Source organism: Diorhabda carinulata, chromosome 10 (assembly GCF_026250575.1).
Source record: "Diorhabda carinulata isolate Delta chromosome 10, icDioCari1.1, whole genome shotgun sequence".
Taxonomy (NCBI): Eukaryota; Metazoa; Arthropoda; class Insecta; order Coleoptera; family Chrysomelidae; genus Diorhabda; species Diorhabda carinulata.
The window spans coordinates 6,853,387-6,872,310 of record NC_079469.1 but is presented as its reverse complement, the minus strand read 5'-3'; the positions used below and the strand labels follow the sequence as shown (position 1 = coordinate 6,872,310).

Genomic DNA, 18,924 nt, shown 5'->3' with positions numbered 1-18,924 from the left:
TATATAAAAAATAAATGAATCTGAAAAACTAATTAGTAAGTAATAATTTTTGTTACAAGAAGAAAATTACTAATTAGAACATTAGTGTCACTATTATACAAGCGTGGAGTGTATTCTATGACATGTTTTTTGCAGTATTTATAACTACTTAACTTTTGTTTTGTAACTAGTCAGATTCCCAGACCAAATACTGTCAGAATGATTTTCTCGATTACTAAAAATTATTCACTGAGTAGGACCTTATTCCTTTCTTTTTCTATTCTCTTAATGAGCTCGAAATGGCTCTCTATAGTAAAATGGACGGTAGTGTTTCTCGGTGATGGGTCTCTAATGTAGGTGACTGAAATTTAAATGCGGAACGTGCCTCTAGGATAACTAAACTGATAAAGCTATTCAGGGTCGTACGAATTATTTTGCCATTACCGAAAATTACTTAGTAAATAGGTATTCCCTTCCCTTTAATCCCCATATCCCCATTTACCTGACTCGCTCAAAACTGTGATATCGAAATTTAACAGTTAAAAAAGTCCTACAAGCACCCCACGCTTTTATAATAGTGACATCAATGTTTTCATCAGTAATTTTATTTTAATGCCAAGAATTATTTTTCACTTTTTCATTATTGCTAAATTGTTTTTCAGTTTTATCAAATTATATTTTACTTTATAGCTGACTCTAAAATATTGCTCCTCAGTTAGTTGCAAACATACAGGTGAAATTACTAAGAGCGTGTTGATATATTGAACTCTGACGCGAAAACTATACAATGTGCTACTTTAAAGAAAAAAGTGACAAAATATCTAAAAGGACTACCGTCAAAATGATGTTGTGCGATGCCGACTGCTTTTCATTCTTTAAGAAGAATCAGAAATGATTAAAATTGTTTAAAAGTAATGTGTGTATTCTCTTTAGATAATCAAATGTTTGAATTGGAGTCAATTTGGGTTGTAAGAATGCGGATTGAAAACCCCCACTAGTCCTAATATCCTCATGTTTTGCTGCTGAGATAAAAGGAGTAGCAATTCATGTAACTGTATGGACTAAAGACGGGTTAACACGGAGTTGTAAACTGGGCGAGAATACTACTATTAGAAGAGTTAGTCGTAATCACTACCTGGTGTGAACTGGTAGTCTTTGTAGTGGGAGTCGTCAACGGCCAAAAATAGATCGGTCGTGGTTACTCCGGCAAGTTGGAGTGAACACGACCGGTTTAGTCGTGAAACACCCACCGAATGTGAAGTTTCTATTTATTAATTAAATAAATTAATACATTTTATTCATATATAATAATAATTGATAACATCTCCTACGTCAGAGAAATATAGACTTGGATCCATTCTGAAAAAGGTTCTGTATCCACTTTGATCTTCCAAAGACAGTTCTCGACATATATTATTAGTGGCACCAAGAGTTCCATTTTTTTAACATTGTTCAAACGTTGTAATTCATTAAATAAAAGTTCACAAACAATTTTTGCTCTGTTTAGCCATGATTAAAACACAATAAAAACACAAATAAATAAAAAACGTATCATGAACAACTAGATGTTAGCGGCGGTTCGTTTCTGGTCGGGACGCCTTTCAAACACTAATTCGTATGAACTGGAGATCGTATATTATAGGACGTGAAAATCAAGCAGTCGTGAGATATGTGCAGAACGAGTAGTATTCTAGCCCGTGCGAACCTGCCTTAAGGGTGGGACTATATTTTAAGTTATAGAACCTTCAGTACTATCCTGTCAATTATTAACCAGATTTAAGATAGTCTTTACTTGCGCCTTGTACTTTTTCTTTTCATTCTATAACTTTCCCTTCTTTTTATTTTTCCATTTATTGTTTTTATTTTTTCTTTAATCGTGGCCATTACCAAATAAGAGTTAGCGAATTAAATCTGAGCCTATTTGGGTACAAGTAAAAGGATATATGTATCGTTAAAACATGGCCCCTCGTAAGGGCTACTGGCGACTCTGCAAAAAATGATTTTAGAGCCACGTAAGGCATTTCGGATCATCTTTTTTTATTTATTTTTCTGGAGATAGGTAGGTAGGCAGGTGCTTGAAATAAAGCGAAAAAAATGAATATTAGTAGTCATATTTATTTGTAGAATAAAATGTCAAAATCAAATAAATTCTGGTTCAAACCCATTTTCAAGCATTTAATTGACTAATGGGGTACAAAAACGCTAAAATATATTTCATGGTTATATAAGTAACCACAAAGTTACAGATAAAAGTGTTAAAGATGAAATACCATTTATCTATATAAACTATCACCCGAGAGTACGTTTATTAAAGAGAGAACCCCCCTGTAGTGCCTTATTTTTATTTCACATATGAGTCAGGTAATTAGCTTCACTCCCCCCCATTGAGCACTGCGATTGTGATTTAAAAGATATTAGAGTTGGAATTAATAATGTAATTTCGTGGAAAGATTTTGATGTTTTTCCATAAAATATAAATAAATAATAAATAAAAAGTTTAGATACATCTATGAATGTTGATACTATGATTGTGGGTTAAAAGTGTGCTACAGTTGTTAATTTTTCAATTAATGTAATAAAAAGTTTTCGTAATAATAAATAAAAAAACAGAAATGACAGTTTAGAACGTGTTATTTCACCAAAAATCAAAGGACAAAAATATGTTTCCATTTTGTATATTTCATAAAAATTTGAGCAATTGTTTGGAAGTTTTCAACAATGGGGATCTTACGAATGTTTGCAGTTAGTTGAAAACCAATGAGAAAGTGTCCGGAATTTGAATATAAATAAAAACTATATTATAAATGCTAGAAAATTCCTATGTATATCAAAACACGTAATAAATCTTAAATTTTTGTTTTTCCTTCTAAACAGAGAGATCCGATAACATTTTGTAGTATATTTTTCTTAGAAAATCAGGTATATATTTGAAATGACAGTTACTATCCATGCGTGGATTTATCCGGGGGTGGATGCTTAGAGGGACGGGATTCCTCACGCGCACGTGTGTGTGTGAACCATCACTTAGTTTCGAAAAGTTTGTGACTTATTGATATGCAGTTTTCTTCTGTTTCTCACATGACAAATTGTTTTTCATTAAAAGTTTGAATCATGTGAAAATGTGCCACATTTCTAATAAAACTAATTCACGCAACAAAAAGAACACGTACTATTCTTACATAACAACTTATTAGCAAAAGAAAGTTTTAACGAGAATCACTATACTTTTAGATATTCAATTTGTAACAGAGGAATTGGTGTCTAACAACCAAAAATCAGTATGGTACTTTTGAACTAAGTACTTAGACAATTTTTCGAACTTTGTGAATAGTTTAACTGAACTCTAATAAGTAAAATAAAATTATTCATTTAATATATTTCCTCCTGAAATATGTCATTAATTCTATATTGCGTATTTTATATAATTTACTAAGTATATACAACCAATAACTATACTTTGACGTTATCTTCTATTTAATTTTGCGCTTGCGACGTTGCCAATTTGCTATCAACATATTAAATATGTTTATACAACGGTTATTGAACGGGTTATTGTCACATTTTAAAAGAGATGTTTCTAAATCATCTTGATTTTAAGTTTTCTTCGATTTTATATTAATCAATAAACCACTTACATACACAATACACATACACAATACCCAAATTATTAAAAAAATATATTAAAACAGATTTCTATTTTGATTTTATTCTTCTAATCATGATATAGGTGATGTATTGATTAATATAAATAAGCAAATTGCCAGTGTCAAGTTATACTTTGATGAAGACCGTCCAAACGTCAAATTCTCACCTGTTTATGAAAAAAACTAATTTTAAATCGGAAGAGACCTACAATCAAAACGATTTAGAAACATATATATGTATATATAGACATCTATTGCTTTATAAAAACAAATATTACCATAAAAAGTCTTCAAGATCAAGTTGAAAGTGAGAAAAATGTTCATCTACTTCTTTGACAGCCTCTTGGTGTTCCATAAGGAGTTTTTTGTACCTGGACAGGTATTGAATCAATCGAAATACTTGATAAACTTTGAAAAAGTGTCAACACTGTAAGCCTATATGTCGCGTACAATTAGGTACTGCACCCTGCCGCTGCGCATTGGTGTGACGCTGTTTTCAGATGCCAGTACTACATCTGCCATCCTATTTACCGTCCCAAAACCTCTTTTTTTAACCCAAAGTCATTCAAATACTAATTTCATTTATCGTGATTCAGTTTTCTGTGATATCTTCATGATAGGTTCTTAATATATAGTATAATTTATCTCTTGCTTATCAATTCAAAGTATAGCCTATCGTAATCTATGGTTTTAACCCTACGTTAGCTACGCAAGCTCTCTGATACTTCGATAAGACCATTCTTTGGATGAATTTTTTCTCGCGTAAGAATTTCCTGTACCATATTCCGCATAACTTTCGCAGTATGTGGATTAGCATTTTCTTGTTGTAAGAGAACCCGATTTCGGTTTACTAAATCTGGATATTTCTCCTTTAAAACATCATACATTTCGAAGTACCCTAAGCCTTCATAAATTCTCAAGACACACAACATCATCAGGACGCAGAAAAACTGCATCAACAGAAAACAAATCCCGTTAAAAGACGATCCACACTTGAGTACTAGACAAATATTCAGGGAACTTGATATTCCGCAAACATTCGTAACGAAAATTTCACGTGATAATAAATTCCATCCCTACATAGTAACGTTGGTTTAAGAGTTGTCAGATGACGATCTTGATAGAGGTTTGCACACCTAATGATAGAAAAATATTACAATCAAAACGATCCAAAATTTTTAAGTAATGTTATGTTTTGCAATGAGGCCACTTTTTGTATCATTGGGAAACGTAAATCGGTATAAATGTAGATGCTGATCACGTAACAATCCTCGTAGGATGCGTGAATCCCACACCCAATATCCCGAAAAACCGATCGGTCATCATCTTTAATGGAAAATTTACCTCTTTTCAAGTTTGCTGTCCAACTTTACACGGTCGCATACGAAGGACATTGATCACCAAGGGTATTAAGCCTATCTTCGTAAATCTGCTTACCTCTTAACCCTTTTTAATACAGGTACTTTATGATGACTCGATACTCCTATTTTTCGATTTTCACAATTTTGGTGTACATCTTTTTTCTTTTAATTTAATGCGTAACTCTTGTTTACTTTTTTGACGTCAAACTTTACACTGACACTTCTAATAAGTTATTGTTCGTTGCTATGGTAACGCAATATTTTGTTTATGCATGGAACTGGTTTAGGCTAACTAGATATTAACACATCCTCGTACAATATTTATTGGAATTGTTGGAGATACTGTAAATGTAGCTCTAACTTCCGAAATTATGGCATTTAGGTGATCCATTTGAAATAACAAATCTCATTATTTTTCCGAAAAAAGAAAAAATCTGACAACACTGAAGACACCACCATAATACCGGCCACATCACAAGACGATTGCGCACAGAAATTTATAAAAATCCTAGAATCCCAGATAATTGATGCGTTCCATACATAAAACTCACTCTATATGTGTTTTAAATCACATTCCCATTCTATTGGTATAATAATCCGGTGTGCCATATGCTATAAGTTACTATGACGGAATGTTTCTTCACCAACTAAAAATAATATTTGATATATAAGAGAGTGTCCCTGAAGTCTTCGTTATCAGCAAATATACTATACTCAATAAAGTAGATAACAACACCAGCTGTGCCGTAAATTCATTCCCGTTTTGTATATGTGTGCGTGGAACACTTGTTATCACCAATGAAATATAGCGGGAAAATTTATGTGGAGAAAACCTTGCGCACATTACAAAGAGAGTAGAGAAACAATGGTCTAAAGGGTGAGCGTCAACGAAATGCGTATGAGAGAATAAACGCGACATCATACCTTAGCTTTTACTTTATAGACTGGATATTAGGATCGCACCCGCGGGAAATCACTTCCCAAAATACGGTTATGTATCGTACAAGGTGTCTCCAGACACAAAATTTACACTACAATAGAATAGTTTGATTAAATCAATTTTAACATAAAATGAGGAGATATATTTGTATAGTAGTTCACAGTAACTCATTCAAGAGCGAACGTCAGTGTCAGAATTGGTTTGTTCGACTTCGTTCCCGAAATTTCAATCCTTGTCCATCCAAGTCAATACCTAGGTTTGGCATGAACATATATATAATACTCCTTTACGGACAGTTGGTACGGGAAAAAACATCCCTACGCCCATAGTATTCATTTTCCCTCTCGTTCGAGACACTTTATCTATACTGCGCATGCTTGAGAATGCGCAGAACCGAGCTGAAACTTCGGAGGATAGAGAAAGCGTTAGTATTCTGTCTTTCTTAATCGGAACAGGCTTCCATTTATAAAAACTGTCCATATAGAAGTTTTACATATATGGGCATGAATTAACATTTAGAAATGTAATGGACTGAGTGGCTATTCATTCGCGAAAAATACTTTGAAAACGTGTTTTTTTCAACTCAGTTTTGAATCGTGAATAACTAAAAAACTATAGATTTCTCGAAAAAGTTCTTCAGATATTTTATATTCAGAATTTGATTCTCTATTGATTTCTCCTATTTTTTAAAAATAATTTTTCACCCCCGAGAAGGGGTGTCAGCCCCCACCGGGATGGAAGCGACAATCGGCGCTATGTCTAATGATCACTGACCGTTTCTCTAAGTATGTGCCAAATTTCAAGTAAATTTGTACTGTTTCAAAAAATTCGGAGGTGAAAAGCTTCACTGACTGCACTACAGTAGTACAAAAGACGATATAGATCTGTAAATTAGAAAATAATAATTTTAAACCCATTAAAACATACTTTTTTTTATTAAATTACAATGCACGATGAAGCTACAGAAAAAAAAACTTATGACTCCAAGTAAGTTTGGCATTTTTGATATATTATACAATCCATACTTTACGTACACACTGTATGCATTATATCACCTCAATATCTAGAAAGGTATATCCTGTAGGTAGCTAGAAAACTATTACAATCCATTGAAGTTAACAATTTAACAGGGATCCTAAATTACTTATCGTAATTCAGGACCTAAATTACGGAATGTGTAAGAGTTAAAATTATTTTCCGCTATAAAACCGTGCGGCTGTGAAATTTTGGGATTTCCGAGAGAAATTCCATGAGATTAGTAGTTACAAGGATACTAAATAAAGGTGCTAGACGTTCGTATTTTGACGAGATTAATTTTAATTCAGCTTCTACTTGACCCTAAATACAGAATCGCTCATTAGATTTAGATAGTGAAATAAAGTTAATTGAAATTAGTGGAAAGATTAGATTTGGTATGATGTCTGGAATAATATTTTTTAGTACATAAAAAAGATGAAAATGAAAATAATGAAGATATTCATTTTTTTATGATTATTTCTAAAACTCTAAATATACGAAAATTTTCAAAAAAATCTTCTTGAAGAATGTTTCATAATCCACTAGCTACTTTTCTGACCAGTCGACTTTAAATATTTTAGGTTAAGTTCTTTTCCTCGTTATTCGTTTAGTGCCCGGCAGTTGCTACAATCGATCTGTATAACCCATGATCACGTGATACAAATCGCTCTCTGCTTGCTATGTTCCGCTAACACAACTATTGAATGCATTTAATTCTGTCATATTTTGAGTACTTGAGTGTACTAAACGTTTTCAAATTGTTATATGAATCAATAGTTAGATAATGATGTATTCAAAATTTTATAAAATTGAACTTTGTCGCTTGTAACCACCACAGTTGATGCGAGAGTCGAATTGAAGCGAAAAATAAAATTTGACGAATTTCCAATAGGCCAGGTACCAACAGACTTCCCGTGCAATTTTGATTATCAAAGTCAATTTTCTTAAAAATTGGTATGGAGGTAGTATTTATAACCCTCTTTAAAATATATCCTGTGCCGAAGGCTGCTTTTGCCCCGGGGGTGAAAGCCACCCCTTCTTGGAGATAAAAAATTATTTATAAAATAGTCTCGTAGATCTATAGATTAACTAATTCTAAGCAGCTTTCACTCTATAAAGTTTTTTTCTAAAGTTGGTACTTTTAGAGTTATTAACGATTGAAACTGCTCATTTTTCATTGAAAAAATCATGAATAACTTGAAAAGTTTTCATTTTATCAGTAAAATCATCAAGAACAAAAATGTAGATAATAAAAAAAAAGAAAGATATTCGTTTTTCAAGGACATCTGTAAATTCAATAATAACTGAATTATCGCTCGTTGAAGGAAGGTTATTTTTGGGGAACCCCGAAAATAAAAACCTTTAACTTCAAATAACAAATGAAATTTAGGGAAAAAACTTAAGAGATCTTTTTCAAAGCACATATAAAAACCCTTAAAACGAGCACTGTCAAAAGTCTTTTGCATAAGAGTTGACTGATTTATAACAAAAATAAGGTTTCTTCTTTATCCTTTTTTGAAAAACATATAATAATTATACCCTCGCTATTACCACTCTAATAGAAATTAATCGTAATCCAATTACAATTAATTTTACTTATGTATCATTGATATGATCCTTATGATTTGACCTATTTTGAATGCTTATTTTAGAAAAATAATTGATTAAATTGAACACTGCATTTCCGTAATTTTGAAAAAAAAATTTTCTTAAATAAACCAAAAATTATTCATGCTATGAAAAAATGTTTCCAATATTATTTGCAAGTTTTTTCTTCCCAAAATTTTTGACCTTTTTTAAATTTATGTATCATAACAATTGTAGGAAATATATTAGTCCAAAGTTTGCATTCGCGTACAAAATGTGGCTTATGTAACCCCTTTGAGCTACACTCTTTTCAAAATCGGGTATTGAAAAAAGTTTTAACTGATATGAAGTTGAAGTACTTGAAATCCCCTACAAAATGTTCTTTTAGAAAAGTTTTCAGCTTGAAAATTAAGCGAGTTATTGTCGAAAAGACAACTGCTTTTTTTTAAATTTCGGAGCATTGGAAAAAGAGAAACGTGGAAAATTTAAACTGCAATTTTGAAATTTTTGGTCATTGGGATTTATAAGGGTTGAAATATTTAAAAAGCAATACTTTTTAAAAATACTGCCGAAATATTCTCAATTCAATATAAATACACTTTTGAATAATTTTTAATTATAAACGAATCGTCCAGATTATTTTTTAACTTTTCATATGATTAGGGGATGATTTGGAGGGGTTGCATGAGTTCGATTAATTATAAACTTGTTAGAGAATATCAACAGATCTGCGAATAATTCATTTAAACTGTATTTTACTGAAATACATGCTAAAATCGAAGGTTTCTAAATTTTTTTCGATACAAAATAAAAAGCACCCTTCGGCACAGAGTAGATATTGAATAAGGGGGTAAGTAGGGCTTAAATCCCAATTTTCATAAAAATCGACGTTTTCTACAGCTGGTTCCTGGCCTAAAAATTGTGTTAGAAGCAGAATTCAGAAAAAGTTTTGAAATCCTAATTTGTAAAGTAAACTTTCAACATTAATTATGGAGAAAAAATCCATTCAACGATGATGTTTGTTTGCAGCATACAACCGTTATATTGTTTTGGTAATTAAGCAGTACACGTTTCACTAAAATGTCCGTTTTTTTGCAGTAGTTACAGCCAGAAGAGGTCGTTAATTTCAAACAGTTAATTACTTATCTTAATTACTTCACTTTCCCGTGTCCTGAACGTTAATTATACCACTACCAAAGAGAAAATCTAAGTTGTATTTGGTACCCATATAATTTAGATAGAAAAATATGCAAAAGGTTCATTTACAATTTATCTATATGGAATTTCAATCATATTTTAATCTCCTATTTCTTTGATTCTAACCTAAACTAACCAAAAAAATTACCTTGTGGAGGTGCTAAAACGGTGGGCTGTTGAAATGAATGATTTCCATGCAAGAAAAGAATGTTATTCATCAAGTACTACTTTTATTGTCTTCAAAGAAAATAATCAATTTTTAAAAATATCCTTAAACAGCTCAAATTGATTCAACACTTCCAGTAACTTGACCATGTTGAGAAAGAGTTCACTAAATTAAGTTATACTTCAATATCTTGCACACTTAGTGCCCTTATGCAATTTTGAATAAAGCCTAAAATTGTTTCCTGTAGAAGACTGGCGCAGTCAGAGGTACTTTGCCAATATACTGGAAATTAATCAATCAATCATGGGTAGTTGCAACTTTTCCAATTAAATTACACTGTTTCAAACCGCTGAAATGATCGAAAAGCGCGTAGAGATCGCTCGTATATCCCAGATGAATCATAATATTGCAACTAATCATTATTTATCTATGGTTTCATAGTTCACAGTAGGATTGAGGACGCTGAAGGTTGTTAAGCATAGAACACTACAAGAAAAACCTAGTCGAAAAGTTATCTGTTCGTAATTGAAGTTCTTAAACTAACATCCTGTATTTAAAGCACGTAAAATTCGCTATGATATTAAAAACTTTCCAAATCTTAAAAAAATATAATTATTGATTGCCCTGGGCATGTCATAATTGCCGAAAATTTCAGTTTCATATTTTTTTTATCTAATAAACTAAATGTTCAAAACGTGGATCATTAAGACCGAAATAACATGTTTTGTATATCGATAATTGTAGTTTCTAACCTAAAATAAATATAACATTATTAACGTATTTATAAATTTAAAAAAAAATGATAGAAAATCGTCTGAAATGGGGTTTGAAAGCACGAGTTTGTTGACAGATGTAAATGAAATATTTTACGAAACAACGACGGCTTCCGTTAATTATAGTACTTTCAAAATTAAACATCACAATTCTCAAAGCATTTTCAAATTATAAATACTCCCTTTTAAAAATAGTTATTTTCTATCGGAATTTCAGAAAGGAACGTTTCAAATCAGATTTGTTATCGTGAAACAACAAAATCATCGAAAATTTAATGGTAGTTATTATTCTTGAATTCGTGTTATGAATACTATGTAATTTCCAGAAATAACGTATAAATTTAACTGGAAATTGAACTACCTAATATATAATTTTACAACTTCTCAACAATAAAGTATTTGCTTTGCCCATACAAAAGGCTTCTTGATGTAGCAAATAACAATTTCATGATTGAAGCTTGAGAGATATTTGTAAAATGTGTTGCCTATAGAGAAATATTTTTTTCAAAATAAAGTTTGAATTTAATTGTATTACCACTAAAAAGAATATTTGATTTTAAAATTTTGTTTCAGCCTTAAGAAATACATTTTAAATGTTAAATTCTAACCATTAAATAAAACGCAGTCTAAATAAATAACATGTAGGTGATATGAATCTCAAAATAACGGCAAAAGATATTTTCTCTTGGTAAACAATAATCATCAGTTATTTCCTTGTAATAATCCCTGGGTAGGGGTTTATTTAACGTGAGTTTATAAATTTGAGGTTAATTATCGATGTGTATTATTTTTATTTATTTGTACTATACATTTATTTAGACTGAAAATTTGTTTATGTTAAAGTTGCGTCATTTCGATTTCAAGTAGGTAATCAATATATTTCCGTGTCATTGAAATGTTCCAGCTGTGCATTGATGTCACAATTTCGTAACACATATTCATTGTTTTGGATGTCTGGAAGCTCATAACTGGAAAACAAACAACAAAAAATAAAATTAGATTCTATTCATAACGGTTCGTATTGATACCTTCCAACACTTCAGCCATCAATTGTTTCTAAAACATTTTATTATTTGCAATCGGAATCAATTATTGAGAAATGCCCTAATCAGTAATTTTCATTTTACTCCGTGTTTATGATAAATAATAATAGAACATAACATTCAATTCTAGTACTAGGTATAACCTTTCTATGTTTACATTCATATTTATTATGTCTAAGAATACATACAACGGGATTGATGTATACAACATATTTATTTATATTTTTTGGGAATAAGTAGTAGATAAAATAAATAATCCTCAATGATTATTTCCACTATTGTCTTTTTATTTAAAATATTCAGAAAGTAATAACAACCTATTAAAACAAAATCACACCAACAGTAAATTACATATGAATTATTCACAATATTCACGCCCACTGCACGGTAACAGTAACCACTTTAATTTGACTTCGTTTTGATCTAATTCCTGTTTGTTGGTTATGAACGAAACCGTAAATTTTTTTATAAAATAATCATTTTCGGGATTCTTAAATTAATAATTCAGCTATTTGAATAATCAAGTATAAGATTCAATAATTAAACTAAATTAAAACTTAATTAAACTAAACTAAACTAAATTAAAAATAACTCGAGCTATTAGAAAAAATATTGAGGGTAGATTTGATGCAAACGAGTCATAAGTAAACATTATTCACCACAAAATTCTAATGTTACGAATTTTCAATTATCAATGTTCATTTAAACTTCCTCATGTTAGTAGGTTATAGTACTGCCATAAACATGCTTGAAACCTATTTTAAAATGCTTTGTCTACATTAAGCTTATAAATATTAATTGAAACTGTTGGAAATAATAAATTATACCAATATCAAATCTTGTATGTAAATCCCGCCATTCCCAATACCCCGACCGTAATATCGAAATCTGTCAAAACTTTCCGACCACAAATCAAACCCGGCCGAGAAAGCGGAATACGGGAAATATAAAACAAATGCATTACGTATGTATGTACCTATATTTTATACGCGTCCGCAGTAAACATATTTTCTATAATTAGTACACAGTCCAGATGCATGCATATGCACAAGATTTAATTTTACATTACATCGAACATATTGAATATATCAATAACGAACTCGCCCAACAAAATTAGAAGCTAGCGAAATATTATTTATAATTAAAAATTGAATAAAAAGAAAATTAAATAACATTAAAAGTAAATATAAGAATTTTTCATGGTTACCAGTATAGATTTTAACTTTATTTTTCAAAGTTGTGCACGTGTTTCACTCCATATAAATACAATGTTTATTAGGTACTGTGACTGAATTGACGTTTTGACGTGAGAAAAACATGAATCAAAAATTTCGTATTCAGCAACGGAGTTCCGAACGAGACGAGGTAATGGGACTTTTTTTGCTTTTTACGGTCCTTTTTATCACGTACTTTATCGAATACAGAGAATATTCGGTTCTTGGATGTTTGTCTATGTCTGACTACGATCTCAGTAACTTGAGTTGTTTTGATGCAATGTTGACAATAGTAGTCCAGTTCCAGACGTTATAGAACTGAAAAAATTCTGTAAAAAGTATTTACTCATGGCTCATTTGTGAATTTCTATTATAATATTTGAGTAATCACATACATCATTTTAAATATAAAAGTAAAATGTAATTAAATTAAACTGTGAAAATTGCCTTGGCAGTCAACGTGTTAACACACCTAGAAAAATAAAATGTTTTTGAAAAAATTGCACTTTTTTACCGCTATTTAGAAGTTATAAGCAAATATAAGTGTACATATTCATTATATTCATACAAATATTATTTCATACGAAAATACTCCAGTTATAACTTCAAAAATATTTCAACTGTCTACTAAGCCTAAACCGACTCTGTATTGTACTTTATATAATCAAAATTATGTAGGCAACCAATATTACACTTAATATATCTCAAAATTTATAAGCAATAAGTTTTTTTTTGAGACCAATTTTTCAAATTAAACTAAGAATCTTTTACATGTGCACTGTATTATGTTCAGTCGCTTAAGACCGGTCTAATCATTTGGGTTGCCTATCCGTGAGCTCCACAGTCAGTATTGTATTTGTTCCCTTCTTGTTAGAGTTCGACTTGAGCGAAAATTTCAGTTCTTTATCGCATCCTATCGTGAGCGTGTCGATTGTTTGCCGCACTTTAGTCGTCCGGGTACAGCTCCGTCAAAAAAGTACTTTTAACTAATAAGATGAATTGTTGTAAACAATAAATTGTGTGGTGTGTGATTTAAATTAAACTTTATTTAGCTTATGTGGATATTATTATGGTTTTATTGGCAAAACACGGTTAGTACCAATACATTCTTATTTGTATGTTTCTAGATTTGTTGTTGTTTTGCTATGAATTGTTTTAAAAATTGTTGTGCTTACTAAATAGACTTTATGTCTTGAAAATATGTTTCCATGGGAATTGATGACAAAGAGGTCGTTTATTTATCAAATGAATGCTTATTATTCTCTCGAATTAATTATTGTTATTAGAAAACAGATCAGTTCATGGACAGTACAGATACGTACTAGGATCTTCTAAAAGTAACAATAATGTTATCTTTGGTTAATTAAGATATCCCTTTATTGGTAATTTAGAAATCAATAGTTATAGGGTTTATATAAAAAGCGGATTACCTATTTATTACGTATGTGCTTTTTTACGTTCTTGTTGTAGGAACTGATAATGATTAATGGTTTTATATTCAGTATTATAATGAGGTTAAATTTGAAGGTGTAGGTAGAAGAAACAACTGTTTTGAATTCAAAATGGAAATAATATGATTTATTTACAAATAAAAATTATTTTATTGCCATATGTGGAAAATACCCAATTCTTCGATAATTCTAGTAAATCAATGTTTATGGAATTTGTTATTTATTTATCATATAAAGAATCTTTTCAATTTTAATTATATTAAATCAAAATTTTAACTTAGCAACTAGTAACTAAGCGATTGAATCAATTTTTCAAGTAATTTGTGATAAATTACTCTCATTTTTCACACAAATGGCGCAGTTAATAGGATTAGGGATTGTACATTGTCGAATTATTTTCAAGTCACGTTTCTACCACTGAGTCACCTCTACAAAATAAGATTGATTAATGTCTATATCGACATCTTACAGGAAATTATACAAGTTTTTTAAACATTGATGATACAAAAACAGCTGTTAAGAGAAATTTTCTAATAAAATAGAGATTAGTTATAATTTTAAATTAGTAATTATAAGAATTAAATCTTATGGTATAGAAATTCTTAGAAATGTGATAAATTTGACAAGAACAGATATAATATTTTATTAACTAAAAAAAGAACAATTTTAAACTTGTTCCTACAATGGAAGGTCTTATCGGTTTCCCATTGTTCAAAGTAAGTTAGGGAGCTTTTTTGGAAATATATATTTCCTACGTCTCTAAGGTATCGATCTTTGGAAGCATAAAAAAACACATGGTGCTAAATCAGGATAGTACGATATGCTATATTAAGATCTGTTGACGGATGGGCATTGGATGAATTCAGTTTTTGAGATCAAATTCTTTCACAATTTCTTCATGATCATGTGAAATGCTCCTGACAGTTTCTCTTTTCGCGTTTAAAAATTTTTGCAATCATCTGAATGGTCATCTTATACTATTCTCACATATTTTCATTGATTTTGGTTACTTTTTGCAAAGTTGAAACCCTATAAACCTCTAAAAAACCTTTACACAATTCGAAATATGTACCAGATAGAGTCGTGGTTCTCTAACAATTTATTTAACGAGACATTTCACTTCAATTCATTGCTCGTGTCTCTCTTTACAAATTATTATTCGTACGAAAATGTGAAAGGTCTTCTTCTTCTTTCTAACATATAAGTAGGCTACTGCATGTTCATTGGCAGCAAGCAAGGTTAAGTCCAGCAATCTTGCTATTGTTTAGATGGTCTTTCTTGTGGTTTCCGTAGTCTTCTTTCTTCCGGAAAGTTTATTTTTGCGTTCTTAACAAGTCTACTGTCTTTTATCATCAAATTAAATATAAAGGGACTGAGTGATTCTCCTTGTCTGATTCCCGTATTTACATCTATATCTTGTTGATGTCCCACTTTGATTTTTGTTTTGTATTGGGTATTATGTTGTATTAGGATAGAAAAGTAATTCCTATTATTATTTTTATCATAATATCCAGTGTAATTAATAAAAATTGTGTTGTAAATTATCAAAACATTGCTGTACATTTAATTTGACCTATTAAGTACTGATAAGAACCTGTACTAAATTTTCAATTTAATTTTTTTACAATAAATTTAAATTAAAATCGATATGAAAGTCACAAACTGGAAAACAACTCAATTTAACAAACTTTTACTATATAAATTGTCGATTACCTCGTTTTACTATCTATAAAATGCTAGATCATGTCCATCAAGATGCTGAGCAGTACCACATTATAACCTAAATATGGCGCATGTGGTTCCTCTTAATGGGTACGCGAGTTTCATGTTTCCTAAAAGCGTACATTATATGGGTAGATTTCTATAGTAGAGACGTGAAAACGCCAACGACTTTTTTATTAGTACAAGCGCTTAAGACATTTTTCAATATAATACAAGTTAACTAATTAAAAAGAGACGGCAATCCGCTAGCACGCCAAATTTTGAGGTACGGAATATACTAAATGTCTATACGAGGATGGTCCCAGAAGTACCTGACACAACATAGAAAACGCAAAAATTTTGAAAGAAATAAATTTATTTTCCATCATAATCTCCTTTCAACTTCATACACTTTTCATCGCCTCTTCATTGTTGGAAAATTTTTGATAACCGAGCCATTTTTTCAAGTGTTGGAACAGAAAATAATTCGAAGGGGCTAAATCTGGCAAATAGGGGGTAGCAATTCTAATTTTAACTCATTAATTTTGGCCATTGCATTGTTGACAACAAACAATACTTTCTTCTTAGCCATTTTTGCTTGATTTCTTCGCTCAAACGCTGCAATAACTTCGCATAATACTCGCCGTTGGTAGTTTTTCCTTTTTCAAGATAGTTAATGAAAATTATCCCACGCGCAACCCTAAACAACCGACGCCATGACCTTGTCTGCTGGTGGAACGGCCTTTGTTTCTTTAAAAACCGATTCTCCCTTTTCAATTAATTGTTTTGATTGTTCTTTTGTTTTGGGTGTGAAGTGATAGACCAACGTTTCATCCATGGTTATGTTTTATATCTGTGAAAAATTGCCAAACACTAGATGGAAACATCTTCACGACGCTGTTTTTGATCCATTGTGAGCAAACGCGGCACCCATCTAGTGCACAGCTTTCTCCAAATTTTCAATTGATATGCGATGTACCGCATTTTTTTATATGCCTACTGCTATGTCTGTTAGATCGCGCACATTTCATCGACGATTCAGTACCGCTTTGTGTATTCTCTTCAACATTTCTGGAGGCGTCACCTCATTTGATCGACCATTGCGATGCTGGTCTTCGCTGGTCGTACGTATCATATAACGATGGCAAAATTTTTCCATGTTTACAAATTCACTGAAAACGTTCACTATTGATGGCTGTCAAACAAATACTGAACAACGTGGCTTCATCAAACTTGAAACATATGCTGTACAAATTGTGTACTTTCTAATACAGTGGAATTTTTCAAGTAACTACCGCCATCTCTAAGGCAAGCCAGGTACTACTCCTATATAGACACAGTAGTTTAAAAAATTATTAAATGATGGTGAAGAAGAACTATGTGAATATAAATTGGAGGAAGAAATTATAAGAGAAGGATATAGTCATAATTGAAGGAAGAGAAGGTGATAGAATGCTTAAAATGTATGAATAATAATAAGAGTGAAAGAGAGAACAATATCCCAAGCAGACGTTCATCATCTTCCCCATAAAAGCTGCAGTCGCAGGAGTTAATTATTTTTATTTACTCAAGGTGTTCTTTTAAGTAACATCCTGTGAGAATAAGTGGATTATTCATGCAAATGACGAAGTGTTTATTTGATTTTTCACGATCGTAGTTTGCGAGGAAAAGTCTCGAGCATCTAAGGGTTTCTCGGCTTCCTGTTTTGTTTTTTCTTTCCTATGCGTATTTCTGTTCCTTTGGTGTTTCTATGATCAACTTTTCGGACACAATTTCAAAAAGTTGTCAAATCCAATTATCAAATAAAATGAATGTTGTCAATTAATTTGCCTAGCACGACGAACATGATCGAGTCAGCGCTCTAACAGTTCGCGAGTCACTTTTGCTCACTGCTCGTTGCTTCCGCGACAGGCCTAAGTCACTGTGCATTAATCATGGACGCATAAGTACTAAAAAAAAACAAAGTTACGCCAAATAAATATGAACAAGGTTTTGGAAAACGTGATTGATGGAAATATCAGTCAAATGAGATATTCTGGAACAGAAGCATATTTTGAGAATAAAGAAAAATCGGTCTAGAAACGTAGGAAGTTTAGAGAAGTTAATTGCATAATTGTTTAACGAAACTGACTTGATGTCAACACGATTAGTTTGGAACAATCATTTTTTGTTTAATTTATCTCGCGTTTCTCTCTAAATATTCACGATTTAGAATTTTTTGAGTTTTTTTAGAAAGAACCATATTGTTCTCGTTACTATCCTCGGCATATTACATCAAACGGCTTATCACTAATAATGATTAACTATTGCCAATAAACAATTTTATTGTTTTTCTGTATTGTATAACAATTTTGCCACGCAGTCTACTTTTTTGTCACAACGACCTTCAGTTAATTCACACTCAGTATTTACAGGTATGTAAATTACGAAATACTGATATCACTAGATATGGATAATTTATTGAACGTTACACTTAGAGTTGCGTGAATTTTGGCACGTCCTTGTTGTGCATGAGTAATTTAATACCAAAGTATAATAGGTGAAGTTGTTTTTACCGGTTTCTTGAAATTATTTATAATCAGAATCAGATAATAAAACATAAATAGGAATGAATGAAGTATGTAAACGAACCATTCATCGATGTTATGAAATTTTTATTTGCATCGTAAGTTTTATTTTAAAGGAATTTTTTTTTCAATTTCAGTAATTTTCTCACTGTTTTGTGTGCATTTTCCCTAAATATTCATTACTAACATATATTTCATTTAAAGTCAATGTGAAAAGGGCAAAAAATTCAAAAATAAATGTAAAAAGATAGTTCCCAAATAAAAGATAAATAATTCCAATCACT

The 18,924-nt window shown here is 31.1% G+C and overlaps 1 protein-coding gene across 2 annotated transcripts in view; it reads left to right on the top strand.

The window, feature by feature from the left end:
• Nucleotides 1-18,924, top strand: part of LOC130899133 (caskin-1) — a 142,795-nt gene that overhangs the window by 855 nt on the left and 123,016 nt on the right. Inside the window, exon 1 of one of the 2 annotated variants that reach the window (XM_057808912.1) lies at nt 13,728-14,012. The exons of the other annotated variant lie outside the window; for it this stretch is intronic. Coding sequence (XP_057664895.1) covers nt 13,991-14,012 — 22 coding nt within the window. The 5' untranslated portion in view covers nt 13,728-13,990. Of the gene's footprint in view, nt 1-13,727; nt 14,013-18,924 lie in introns of those variants that run through there. 2 annotated transcript variants of the gene reach the window in all.